Source organism: Portunus trituberculatus, chromosome 14, assembly GCF_017591435.1.
Source record: "Portunus trituberculatus isolate SZX2019 chromosome 14, ASM1759143v1, whole genome shotgun sequence".
NCBI lineage: Eukaryota > Metazoa > Arthropoda > Malacostraca > Decapoda > Portunidae > Portunus > Portunus trituberculatus.
Window position 1 is genome coordinate 19,646,450 of NC_059268.1, and position 14,226 is coordinate 19,660,675.

Here is a 14,226-nt window from a genome sequence, read left to right on the forward strand (position 1 = left end):
GTCATGCCTCTACCTTTGACTCGAGGAAAGGTGGTGCTTTTAGAACGGCGTCCTTGGAAACATGATGGTGTGCACGAGGGAAGGATGCAGTGCTCCAGAATAGAAAAGTTTCTTGGGGAAAGAGTGCGGCGCCTCAGAGGAAGATGAAATTGCCTTGATGAAGAAGGAAGCGCACAAAAAATAAGATAAAAAAAAGAAGGAAACGTCCTCGGCAAAAGAGAGAAGATGGCAGTCTCGAAAAGAGAAGCAGAATGGTTGTAACCTCGCTAAGTAGCGCATCGTGGGATGGGGTAACTAACGTTCAGGAAGAGAGGCGTGCTAGAATAGAGAGAGAGGTTCCTTATAGGTGTCCTCAAGGGGAAAACAATAATAAAAATTGATGTCTTCGGGAAGAATGTAACACTGACACTAGAGAGAGAGAGAGAGAGAGAGAGAGAGAGAGAGAGAGAGAGAGAGAGAGAGAGAGAGAGAGAGAGAGCGCATTCTAAGGTAGAGGCGATCACTTGGAACAGTGAGAATGTGCCCTTAATAGGAAATGGGAGACCTTTAGGGAAGTATGAGGTGTATAGGATGAAGGGCACCAATGAGGGAAGGAAAGGCTTCCTGGGGCAGGGCAGAGAATGGTGCCTTCGGGAAGAGGGAGTTATCCTCCAGAAGAGGATGGTGCAGCTTTGAAGAGGGAGAAGCGGCTTATAGAAAAGGTTGGGGTTCACGAGAGAGAGAGAGAGAGAGAGAGAGAGAGAGAGAGAGAGAGAGAGAGAGAGAGACGTCCTGAGGAAGATCGAGGCTACTGCTTTTCATTTTAATTTTCGATTAATCTCAACTCTGTTTTTATATGAATATTTTTTTTCATTAATTTAAGAAAATCTTCCAATCCTCTTTAAGTAAGTGAAAAAGTAAAAAAAAAAAAATGTCACCATGAGAAACTTTCCCGCGCTTATTGAGATATATTTGTAGGGAAGAGCATCGTGATCACTATGGCGTCACGATTGACGTGAACTCCTCGTACGTCAATGCCGTGATTGAAACGTCTTCCTCATTTTAGAAGACCACTTAAACATAATTAGTTTGTCAGGCAACGTAGTAATGATTGTCACCAAATCGCCACCAATGACGTATTGTATTTATTGATATGGTTGATACTCATTATAAGATAGCTAGTGTACTTTCTGAAAAACTGCTACGCGGATATTGTCGTGTGAGTAGAGATTTGTTTGCAATGAAATACCGTCGCATATACACTGTGTCATACTTGGTGTTAGGATTGCTAATCCCTTCTGCTGTCAATTTCGTTAGCAATGTTTACAAGTGCGAATGTAATTTTAAACTTTTATTTGGTGTTTTTTATTTTGTAAAAAAAAAAAAAAAAGAAAAAGAAAAAAAAAACTTTTATTTGCCTTATTCATTTATTCATTAATATTTTGTATCGGGTATAATATGATAAACAAATGAATGCCGAAGTACGTATACATGGTTCTGTCAAAACGTGGAGTTCTGAAACACGTGTTTATTTACATATAGATAACGAGCTAACGCTGCTTATAGATATTGTGTTTTGATGTTCCATTTACTTGAAAAGATTCCAATTTGAGCCTCTTGACATACTTTTCAGAGCTTTTATATTTTTTAGTCTCCTCCAGCGTCCCGCGCCTCATTGCATTGTTCCTAACAAGGGGTCTCCTACAGGTATGCACCACTCATCGCTTTCATTCATGCTAACCTCAGCATGTAAATGATTACTAACAAGTCTCTTTGGTGTTTCATACATTCAGAGATATGAGCGATGATGCAAGACAAAGTTTGTACTTTGATGCTTTCTTTTCTTTAAGTAACAATTTTGAGAACGAGTAGTCAAAGACGTACAAAAAGCACTCTTTTCATGTGTTGAGTGTTTGTTGTATAATTAAGAGCATCGTATTTCACGATTAGAATGTGAATCTGGGTTGGCAATAACAAGGCTACGCTTGCGTATGTGTGTGGCAGAGGCTCTGAGCACACAGGTGAGGTGGTGGTGGTAGCGCCCGTCAGTGCTGCTCGGGCCGTCACGAGGACAGCATTACGCGAGCTCCAGCAGAGCACCGCGCTCGAGTCCCATCCCAGCAGCATCATTCCTCGCGCACCAGTGGCCCCTCAGTTTTGTCTGGGTATTGACAGTGTGGTGATGCAGGCGGTGGTGGAGGTGTGAGGCAGTCCTCTGGACCACGCGCGAGAAACAACAGGTGGAGGTCATGTGAGGCGCAGCACTGTGGTGCCGCTCCAGTCACATGTAGTGTTGGGTTATTGCTTGCCCAGCCAAGAGTGTTACGGTAGTTATCAATACTGAAGGAGTTCTGAGGGGCCTGTTCTTGAGGTAACGACTTCATAAAAGGGGTGGTATATGTTACAAGTTAGATATATGCGTACATAGAATAAATAGATCAATGAGTTGAGAAATAAAACGTAGAAAAAGTTGGGTTATCAGATGCTAGGTTTAGTGTATTTCCAGCACACATACAGTACTATTAAAACGTCACGGCTACTGGAAGATATGAAGTTCTGCTGAACTCAACGGGCAGAGCCTCGTGCAGGGCCCAGCGAAGTCCGTTCCCGAGACGGGTTGAAGGCATAACGAAGATAAATTAATACCACGATGAGTTTTCTAAATTCACTGCAGCAGGTGGTGGCGGGGGTGACCAGCAGCGTCACGAATCTTTCGCTGTCACCGAAAAGATTTCCTTTCGGACGTGAAAATAGTACCGGCGGATCGGAAGTCACCACAACCACGGCTCCTCAGCACCAGTCGCACCATCATCGCCCTGGAGGATCACCCAACCCGCGGCTTGGCCCCAAGTTAGTGCCAACACCAGGGGCTGTTGGTGGGGCATCTCCGCGTCCCCAGGGACGCTGCAAGAGTTTCATGAACCACATGATGCATCCGCCACCACCCATGGTGCAGCAGCCAAGGCCCAAGAAGGAGCGAGAGAGGCGGCCCCTCCCTGTGCTGCAGTGTGGTGACCGGTACACCTTTTGGCCTGAATACGATCCCAGCCAGACCTGGTAGGTGTCCCATTAAACCCTTCCTCTTCGCCCTCTTCAGACACACACACACACACACACACACACACACACACACACACACACACACACACACACACACACACACACACACACACACACACACACACACACACACACACACACACTCTCTCTCTCTCTCTCTCTCTCTCTCTCTCTCTCTCTCTCTCTCTCTCTCTCTCTCTCTCTCTCTCTCATTGATCACGTCTCTTTCTGACCCCCTTGACCCCAGACGAGAGTGCACATCACACTGCTGTGGCTCGTGACGGGGCGTTAACACCTTAACCACACGCTGTCTCTTGTGTGTTCAGACACCTCGGGATTACCTGAAGATGTTCATAATAGCAAATTTGAGAAATTTAGAGTATGTCTGGTAAGAATCCATTGTTATTATGCGCTCACGACTCAAAAGGATTGCAAACCGGAAGTACGTGAAGGAAAATACAGTAGCGTGTTTAGAGAAACCTGTTGTCATGTTGAAATTTCATGTCTGAACGGAACTTACACAGTTTTATGGGTATATATTAAACATTGGCTAGCAGAGATAAAGCTTTGTCCTCATCCCCTTGTGTCTTGAGTCACTGGCTCTCTTTTGGTTATTTTTACATAGTTGTCTTTTCCTTGACCAAAAAAGCAAACGAATCGTACGTTTATTATTTTTTCTGGGTCTGGGAAACCTGTCGAAGGGAAAAAATGTATAGAAAAACATCCTGCTCATAATTCCGTTCCCGAAAAGAAATAGGAGTAGAACAGCTGAGACAGACACCAATTTATTTTCCGAAACACACGACACACCACACGAACCTTTTTCATATATATATATATATATATATATATATATATATATATATATATATATATATATATATATATATATATATATATATATATATATATATATACACACACACACACACACACACACACACACACACACACACACACACACACACACACACGCGCGCGCGCGTGTGGATTCTATGGTGATATATAAAAACTACATTGTGACAGTGTAAAAAATAAATAAATAGAAAAATATATAACCATGCGTATTTTATATTTTGCTTTGATGGATGTACAGAACATACTTGATTTTGTACAACATTTTTTTCAGTTTTATAAGCGTAGATATTTTATAGGTAAAAGTGATTTTTGTAGGGATCCACAATAGAGGCAGTGGTGAATGGTGAAGAGATAAGGCGACTGCCTCTCTGTGTGCATATCTTTAGAGTTTAGACGTATACTCGCGGTGGCTCTTGATGCATACGTGGTGGGCAAATTGATGCGTACGCGGCAGGTAAAAGATCGTGTGTAATTTTTCTTAGTGTTTGTGACGCGATGGTGGGGTGATGCGGTGAATGCGGGACACGTTATGGAGGGAGGCCTGGCGTGTGGGGAGCGAGGAATGGGGCTGTGTTGCTGAAACATCACTGGCTCGCCTCGCGTTTTATTGAGGAAGGTAAGGGTAGACTTGAGGGTCCGTGAGTGACGTCAGACTGGTAAACTACACACTACTCGTTATAAACTGAAAGGAACTCCACAGTGGCCAAAGCATTGTGGCGGGAAAGTGTGACCATGGAGTCGCTACTGAACTTGTCAAGGGGTGTATAGACAACAGAACTCGCAGCGTCTTGGAGGGAAACAGAAGGCAGTCTCAGGATTTGATGACACTCAACTTTTCTTGATACTCTCACAGTTAATACGGATTCGGATTTTTTTTTTCCTCCCAATATCAGCATTTCTGTTTGCCAATATGAATTGTTGACAGCCGTAAATAAAATTTGATAACCAAGAATGCGCAATCTTGACTGCTGAAGGACCTCCAAATGAAGAGATCGACATTTCAAGGTTCGACGGAAATATCAAGAAGTTTCTGATATGAGAAGGCACTTTGTTCAAGGGAATTCTCGTGCACTGTGCAACACGTGGCAGCCGGAGGCCACCACAGGCTCTTGAGCTTTTCCAAGGACATTGTTTCAGCGACAATAGTTCATGTCGCTTGTAGGCATAAGCAGCGTTATTAGCGGGAACTGGACAGTGTATTGGCAATAAGAAGTGCGGGGAAGCACTTAGCAGCGGCACAGCGGTGCAGGAACATCGTATATAGAAATGCTTCCTGCTGTTCGCATGCCAGTCTCTCGTGCAGGGAGTTCAACCATAAAGCTTGATACTATATATATATATATATATATATATATATATATATATATATATATATATATATATATATATATATATATATATATATATATATATATATATATATATATATATTATGGGTGTATTAAAGAACTTTTTGATTATCACTTCCGTCTGTTTCATCTTTACATAGGGACCCTTGATACGCATGGTTCACGCACTTATCTGAGGTGTTGTTTGCTGTGCACTGGAAGAGACAGAGGGATTGGGTAGCCCGCATGACGCACCCTCGCGGCAGGCAATCCATCAAGCTCAGGTCGTATTGATCAATTATGGTTCCTTTGGTGACGAAATGAGACACGGGACCACGACCTCCCGTTTGGGGTGGGCTGGCCGCCGCCTTCTCTTTGGGAATTGTAAAATGGATCAACGGCAGTACTGTACCAGTGTGAAGGACGAGTTCAGCTTCCGAGATGTGTCGAGGCCCCTCATGTATAGAAAGATGAAATCACAGGAAGTGGAAACAGGAAATAAAGTAAAAGCTTCAGGGTTTGCCAGTGAAAAAAAAGTGAATTTTGTTAACCCTAACTTATTAGTTTTCACAGAAGTGCATTGATTTTTAAGGTATAATTATAATAGCTCTTTACCAGTCTCTCTTACACGGTGAAAATTTAGTAAGGGGAGAGAGAATGCATTAATGATTTCTATCATAAATGTGTTGAAAATGTAGATCCAATATGCCACATTTATTGCCCTCTCCGACTCCAAGTTTTATTGTGAGTGAGCTATAAATCTTCCCCTTTGACAATGTAAATACTGAACACTCGGGAAGTATAATGTATTCCTCGATGTGGCTGTCTAAAGTTTGCCCTCCTATCGTAAACTATCTGGAGCTTGTCATCTGAAGTGTGGGACAGTAATACATTTAGAACCAGTCCCAATGCATATAGAACCAGTGTCGCTTCCTTAGTTACTCTGAGAGTTAGCCATACTGTTACAGCTGACACTATTGACTTAGTTATTACTGATACAATCTTTCTCGTCCAAAATTTGGTGGATAACTTTTCTTCTTTTCTTCCCATCATATAGAACCAATGTCGCCTCTTTAGTTATTCTGAGAGTTAGCTATACTGTTACAGCTATTGACTTGTTACTTATTACTTTATCACTGATACGTTCTCTTACCAACAGTCTTTCTCGTGTAAAATTTGGTGCATAACTTCTCTTCTTTTCTTCACATCATATATAAATACTCAGATTTTCCAGTTAGTCGTTCACTGACATGCCTTTGACGGGAATGTAAAATGTTTTAAAGGACTTGCCCAGACAGCGCATGACGGCTTTCCTGGGTCACGCTAGGTAGTAAAGTGCTCTCTCTCTCTCTCTCTCTCTCTCTCTCTCTCTCTCTCTCTCTCTCTCTCTCTCTCTCTCTCTCTCTTTACATATATAAGCACAGTAGCTCCCAAATGCATCTGTACAAAACAAGAGGTCTGTACTCTGACACAATGGGCGATATGATTTGACACGTGTGGTGATTACGGTGGCAACAGTCGGGATGCACACTAGGGATGGCTGCCGTATATCTTGACCTGGGAAATGGATCGTCGTATCAGCATCACGTCAAGCCACGCATACCAACATTACCAGCACGACCCATGATCAGGCAGCATCTTTCCTATTTGTTCATTGTGACACAGTTCGCATCACATTTTAAAGGCGCTTACGTTATTAACCCCTTCAGTACTGGGACGCATTTTTACCGTGAGTTTTTATGTACGATTTGACGATTTTATTTGCGTTATGATTCTATGGAGGTCAGGCTTAATGGCCAGTCTTCACTATTGTAACCCCCAAATAAGTGTCTGATGCTGTATTAAATCACCAAATAGTAAGCAGAATAAAAACGTGTCATGGTAGTGAAGGGATTAAGATCAGTGTAATGCTCACTAATATAATGTAATTTTTTTTATGTAGAGGGTCAGCCAAGGGCAAGAAATGGATATATAAAAAAAAAAAGAAAAAAAAGAAAAGGCCCACCTGGGTGCTGGTTCTCTGCAGGAAAGAAAAGCGTCAGCCAAAGTTAGGAAGCAAATGTCTATATACGATTCTCACTGTATGTGTGTTTATTGATACATACATACATACATACATACATACATACATACATGCTTACATACATACATACACATAAGCAAACTATTTCAACGTTGATATTTGACGATGTAATTTTGTTCTCTGAATTAAACAAATGTGATTATTTACACTCTGTCAATAGTTATAACGTTTGGACTAAAAAAAAAAAAAAGATTGTTTTACACTAGTGAAGTAAATTGTGTGTGTGTGTGTGTGTGTGTGTGTGTGTGTGTGTGTGTGTGTGTGTGTGTGTGTGTGTGTGTGTGTGTCACACACACACACACACACACACACACACACACACACACACACACACACACACACACACACACACACACACACACACACACACACACACACACACACACACACACACACACACACGAGAGAGAGAGAGAGAGAGAGAGAGAGAGAGAGAGAGAGAGAGAGAGAGAGAGAGAGCCTGTCTTGACGGGCGTCTGATGGCCAAGGTGCCTCACGTTCGCCAGCGGGTTAAGCCGTGGCTCAGCTGGGCTCAAGAGGCTTGTTAATCCTCAACCGTGAACCCTGCCACCACTGTTACATGCTGCCTTGCCTTTACTTTTTCCCCTGTCTTAACCCCTTCAGTACTGGGACACATTTTTACCTTGACATTTGTGTACCATTAGACCATTTTATTGACATTAGGAAGGGTCTATGGAGGTCAGAAGATTAATGGCCACAGTTTTCACTATTTTAACCCCTTTAGTACTGGGACACATTTTTACCTTGACATTTGTGTACCATTAGACCATTTTATTGACATTAGGAAGGGTTTATGGAGGTCAGAAGATTAATGGCCACAGTTTTCACTATTTTAACCCCTTCAGTACTGGGACACATTTTTACCTTGACATTTGTGTACGAATAGACCATTTTATTGACATTAGGAAGGGTCTATGGAGGTCAGAAGATTAATGGCCAAAGTTTTCACTATTTTAACCCCTTCAGTACTGAGACACATTTTTACCTTGACATTTGTGTACCATTAGACCATTTTATTGACATTAGGAAGGGTCTATGGAGGTCAGAAGATTAATGGCCACAGTTTTCACTATTTTAACCCCTTCAGTACTGGGACACATTTTTACCTTGACATTTGTGTACCATTAGACCATTTTATTGACATTAGGAAGGGTTTATGGAGGTCAGAAGATTAATGGCCACAGTTTTCACTATTTTAACCCCTTCAGTACTGGGACACATTTTTACCTTGACATTTGTGTACGAATAGACCATTTTATTGACATTAGCAAGGGTCTATGGAGGTCAGAAGATTAATGATCACAGTTTTCACTATTTTAACTCCTTCAGTACTGGGACACATTTTTACCTGTAGGTTAATGCATCGTAGAATCGATTTTCACACCTTGGTATCTCAGTGTGTAAACAGGAAACATTAATCTCTTCAGTGCCATGACGCATTTCCATATTCATTGTGGTTACTATTTGGTGATTGTATACAGCTCTAGAAACTCATGTAGGGGATTAAAATAGGGAGAACTCTTGCCATTAAACAGGAAACATTAATCTCTTGAGTGCTATGACGCATTTCCACATTCATTGTGGTTACTATTTGGTAATTTAGGGGGATTAAGATAGTGAAGAGTCTGGCCATTAATCTTCTGACCTCCATAGACGTTCATAATGTAAATAAAATCGTCTAGTCATAGGCAAAACTTACGGTAAAAATGCGTCCCAGTACTGAAGGGGTTAATTTCTCCTGCAGGTATTCACAAATTGATCTCTGCAGCGCTAGAGTACTTTTTCTTGTAAACCTGTACGTTATCTGGGATTCGTAAAAATATGGTATTGTTACACTGTCCATTACTTCACTACCACCACTACGCTCTACAATACTTAACCCCTTCAGTAGTGTGATGCATTTTTACCATGAGTTTATGGTGTGATTAGACGATTTTATTCACATTAGGAAGGGTCTATGGAGGTCAGAAGATTAATGGCAAGAGTCGTCATTATTTCAGTCCCAACATAAGTTTCTGAAGCTGTATAAAATCTTCAAATAGTAAGAAGAATGGATATGAAAACGCGTCATGGTACTGAAGGGGTTAAACAGTACGTTGCGAGTATTATGGTGATTGATGTATGTTTCTCATCTCATTCATTAATATTAATTGCCTATTTCTTACTTGATCTCGTGAATAGAAATGTGCTGTTCGCTTACTAACTTCTGATAAGTGTAGTAATATCTTCACTAATCTCTAGCTAATAGTAATCTCTCTGCTCAAATATACGTAATTCATCAGTTTTGATTATAGAGTCATTGTTTGAATGTATCAGGATATATTACAAAATCTCACATAATCAAAGGGATCTGAATGATTACAGGTGATAACATTTCTCTACTTCAAATAAACGTGACATCATCGCCTGTTATCAGCTCTCGTAATTCCGTTTCACAACAACTTTTTTTTCTTTTTTGTCACTGGAGGAACAGATTGAAACTGTTGATTGGTTTGCATCATCAGAAAGACAAAACCTGCAGCTGGAAAGTTCAACGTACAGTGATTTGGAATATCAGCAACTTGATTTTGTTTATTAGCTTAGCACTACAATAATGTGACATTTAATTCCTTCCTTGAAAAAAAAAGAAAGAAAAAAAGAAATCAAGGATGTCCAAGTATTTGTGTCTGCACGATATACCAACAGCCGTGTAAGGTGTGATGTGTGGAAGTATGGAGACAGCAATAGGGTGTGTGATACAAAATCTTGTAAAGCAGACTGTTGATGAATTTATCTTTCTGTTCTGGCAACAAAAAAAAAAAAAAAAAACATACAGATCTTTGTTCTCCCTTCCGTGTTCCCCCGCAGCCCTATTTGCAGCATACACAAGTACAGTATGACATGCATGAATGCTTAGTGCATGTACAACTTTTTCCTTTTTATAAAGTTGAAGGCATGCTCTATTGCTGGTAATGGCCTCACCTCTGCCTCATTAGCCTCTGAGCCTGTGGTGGATGACATCCCTCACCAGGGACACGGCCGCTGTGACATCCGGGTTTCACAGCTTACCTTCCTCAGTGTCCCCAGGCATCCATATATCGACCAACACAAAGGAAGGATGAATAGCTGGATGAACTGTGCGCCGACTGTCCCCATCCCGGATTCGATTAGAGACTCACAGATTGATAGCCAACGCGCTGGCCACTGCACCAAGAAAGTCGTCTTTCATTCCTGCACCACTAGCTTCTCGTGATGAATGTAAATCCCATGGCCTGAATGAATATGGTGCTGATGACAGAATACCAGGAAACTTATTGGGCTTTATATAAAAAAAAACTTCAACAGGTCTTTTCTCAACATCTGACCTTTCATTTTATTCGTTAGAAATTTCTTTCCGTCAGACTTCTCGGCTCATAATTTAATTTCTGCCCTGCCTCGCCATTCACGTGCAGGCTTGGAATTCAGCAGGAGGGAAAGTGCCTCTGGAATTATGAATTTGCGAGTGAGGTTACTATTCTGATTTCCGTATTGGTTCGAGCTAACCTCTTCAGTACTGGGACACATTTTTATCTTGAGATTTGTGTACGATTAGACCATTTTATTGACATTAGGAGAGATCTATGGAGGTCAGGGGATTAATGGGCACAGTCTTCACTATTTTAATCCCCACATGAGTTTCTGAAGCTGTATAAAATCACTAAATAGTAACCAGAATGAATATGAAAATGCGTCATGGTACTGAAGGGGTTAAGGGCACATCTGTCAGTGGTGAGCTCTTTAGGGAAGCGATTGTTGTTAGTAATGAGGTTCACGCGCCACTTACACTAATCGCAAGCAAGAACAAAGGAGGATTAATTGCAATACACCTGACACCTGATGTATTAATGCATTCTTTAGGATATACTGAAAAAATAATCTATTCTAAGCAAATTTTGTGTTTCTGTGGCTTCTGGTACCTCTTCTTTGAAAAATTTAATTGTTCTTTATCATTTTAATCCACACTCAGTATAGATGGTCATATTGTTAACATCTTGTCTTTCTGTGACACTCTCTCTCTCTCTCTCTCTCTCTCTCTCTCTCTCTCTCTCTCTCTCTCTCTCTCTCTCTCTCTCTCTCTCTCTCTCCTCTTTTACCCATCTCCTCCTCCCTCTCCCTCCCTCCCTCCCTTCCTCCCTCCCCATATAAATGTAATTTCGTCTCTTGAGTAAGGAATATTACTCTGGTGAACGCAGTCTGTCATTGGACGTGCGTACTTGGCAAATGGAAGGTGGTGTGGCGAGGCGAGGCAATAACACCGTGGCAGCTTTGCGGTTCCGGTGATTCATCAGGTTGATTCTGTAAAAGACGAAGTTGAGTGGAGACAAATGGCACACCTGTGATGCCACAATGGTCGTAGTTGCGGAAGGGTGATCGATCTTACCGTGTTTTGTTTGGCACAGGGAGGGGAAGTGCATGCGTTGGGGGCGTGCTCACCTCATGTACTCCGGATATTATGTTGACAGGTTGACAGGCAGGGGTGGTATGTGCTTCTCTCCAGGGTGGTGTTGTGAGGAGTTTAGTGGTTAGTGTGGGTCGTCTTCATGTCCTTGGGTTTTGAAAGAAATTATGTTTTTTTTTCGATGGTAAGAAGTACAGTAGGTGTGTTTCATGTGTGGAGATAGTCACCTGTTTCATTCATTCTGTCTGTCTCTCTCTCTCTCTCTCTCTCTCTCTCTCTCTCTCTCTCTCTCTCTCTCTCTCTCTCTCTCTCTCCAGTAATTCGATAGCAAGTATCTATATTCGTTTCAGAACTATCCAGTCACATAATTTCATGAGCCTTCTCTCTCTCTCCTACTTATCCCTCTCACTACCAAATCCACATGCGCTCTTACAGTTATCTTCCAAAACTTATTTTCATCCACGTCTGTCTTTGTTAAGCCTCCTTCCATTCCAACTCTGGTACGCATGAGCTCACCAACTACGTCACATATTTTCTCTCTCATCAGATTTCCATACCTGACCTCTCTTCATTCACCTTTCCAAACTGAAATTCGGCCGTCCCTTCTACCAATCTCCTCCCTTTTAGCCTTTCTGGTACCACATCCACACTCTTTCATTGACTAAATCAATAAGGTTTTGGGAGAATTGAGTCTTCCCCTCCTTCTCTCCATTTTGCCACATCGTGAAGAAAATATATAAGGGACTCCAGTCTCCTCCATTTCAGTCGTCTTCCGGGATACACAAGGGATATATCGAGCCATTACTGTACTCCAAGCTCCTCGAGGCTGGCTTATTGCTTAACCACTCAAGTCGATCCTGTAATAAAGTGTGTGTTTGTGTGTGTGTGTTGTGTGTGTGTGTGTGTGTGTGTGTGTGTGTGTGTGTGTTTGTGTTTGTGTTTGTGTTTGTGAGAGAGAGAGAGAGAGAGAGAGAGAGAGAGAGAGAGAGAGAGAGAGATAATGTATGTGTGTGTGTGTGTGTGTGTGTGTGTGTAATCACGTCGTCTCAACCCCCGACTGTGGTATTTTTTCTTCATGGATTTATTGATGAAACAAGAAGCATTGCGATAATTTCTGGTTTCTACATCGGATTGCGCGGTGTACTGGTGGTGGGAGACAATGCTGTGAACACGTCATGCATCATAATACGAACACCATCTAAAATATATTCGTATATGTTTGAGCAGTAACAGGGTTTTAGGAGAGGGAAGGCTGGATGGGGAAGGAAAGGAGTGGACGAGATGTTTCCTGTTTGAGAATTGTCTGAAAACTATTTGGTAAAAAAAGTTAACGTTTGTTTTGATAATGTGTTGATTTACACAAAATTTTATGGCAGTGAATAGGAATTGTTGTTGACTGTTGACTCTAACGTTATGAAGCTGGAATGGTGTCGGTCATGTACATATTATTTATCAGCATAGTATCATAGTGACTGTTGACTGTTATGAAGCTGGACTGCTGGCGTTCATGTACATATTATTCATCAGCATAGTATAATAGTGCATTTGTTAGATTAATATTTCTTCATACCTCCTTCCATTACAAATACTTCTTTTAATGCTGCACTGAACATTGTAAAAGGAAATTCTCAAGTTGTCTGTCGCATGTTTAACTAACCTAATGTTTGGTGACCTGATGTTGTATTCCTTATGGTTAATTCCCTTCCATGGCGGACACTATATTTGTGGCCTTTATTCATACCTCCTTCCATTACAGCTTTTCAAATACTTCCTTTAATGCTGCACTGAACATTGTAAAAGGAAATTCTCAAGTTGTCTGTCGCATGTTTAACTAACCTAATGCTTGGTGACCTGATGTTGTCTTCCTTTTGATTAATTCCCTTCATTGGCTGGCGCTACCTTTAATACTGCACTGAACATTGTAAAAGGAAATTCTCAAGTTGTCTGTCGCATGTTTAACTAACCTAATGCTTGGTGACCTGATGTTGTCTTCCTTATAGTTAATTCCCTTCCATGGCGGACGCTGTATTTGTGGCAGAGGGCAAGGGAAGATGTGGTTGCCGAGACAAAATCACTTCCTCCACAGTTGACAGTAGTAGAGCGCATATGAGATTAGATTAAAGATGAAATAAGAGGAAATGATCCGAAAAAGAAATATAGGTGGTATACTTGACTCAAGGAGACCAGAAGAGGGGAAAAGAAGGTACACACCACTAGGGACTTAAATAATAAGGGACAACAGGGAGAGGCGAGTTGAGACCTTAGGTTGTAGAGAGGAAAGTAGGGCAAGAGGGGAGGTATAGTGAGGGAACAGGATAAAGCTGGGTTGGGCTAGGTTAGGTTAAGTTAGGTTAGGTTAGGAGTGGAGTGGAGAAAGGAGGAGATGGTGAGAAGTCTTGGGTTAAGTTAGGTTCAAAATAAGATTAGGTTAGGTTAAGTTAGGTTAGGTTAGGTTAGGAGTAGAGAAAGGAGGAGAAGGT

The 14,226-nt window shown here is 41.5% G+C and overlaps 1 protein-coding gene across 4 annotated transcripts in view; it reads left to right on the forward strand.

The window, feature by feature from the left end:
• The first annotated feature begins 1,862 nt into the window (after nt 1-1,862).
• Nucleotides 1,863-14,226, forward strand: part of LOC123503753 (BAI1-associated protein 3-like) — a 119,859-nt gene continuing 107,495 nt past the window's right edge. For 3 of the 4 annotated variants that reach the window (XM_045253750.1, XM_045253752.1, XM_045253753.1), the window contains exon 1: nt 1,863-3,036. In XM_045253750.1, coding sequence (XP_045109685.1) covers nt 2,630-3,036 — 407 coding nt within the window. In that variant the 5' untranslated portion in view covers nt 1,863-2,629. The remainder of the gene's footprint in view (nt 3,037-14,226) is intronic. The other variant, XM_045253751.1, reaches the window with a different exon arrangement.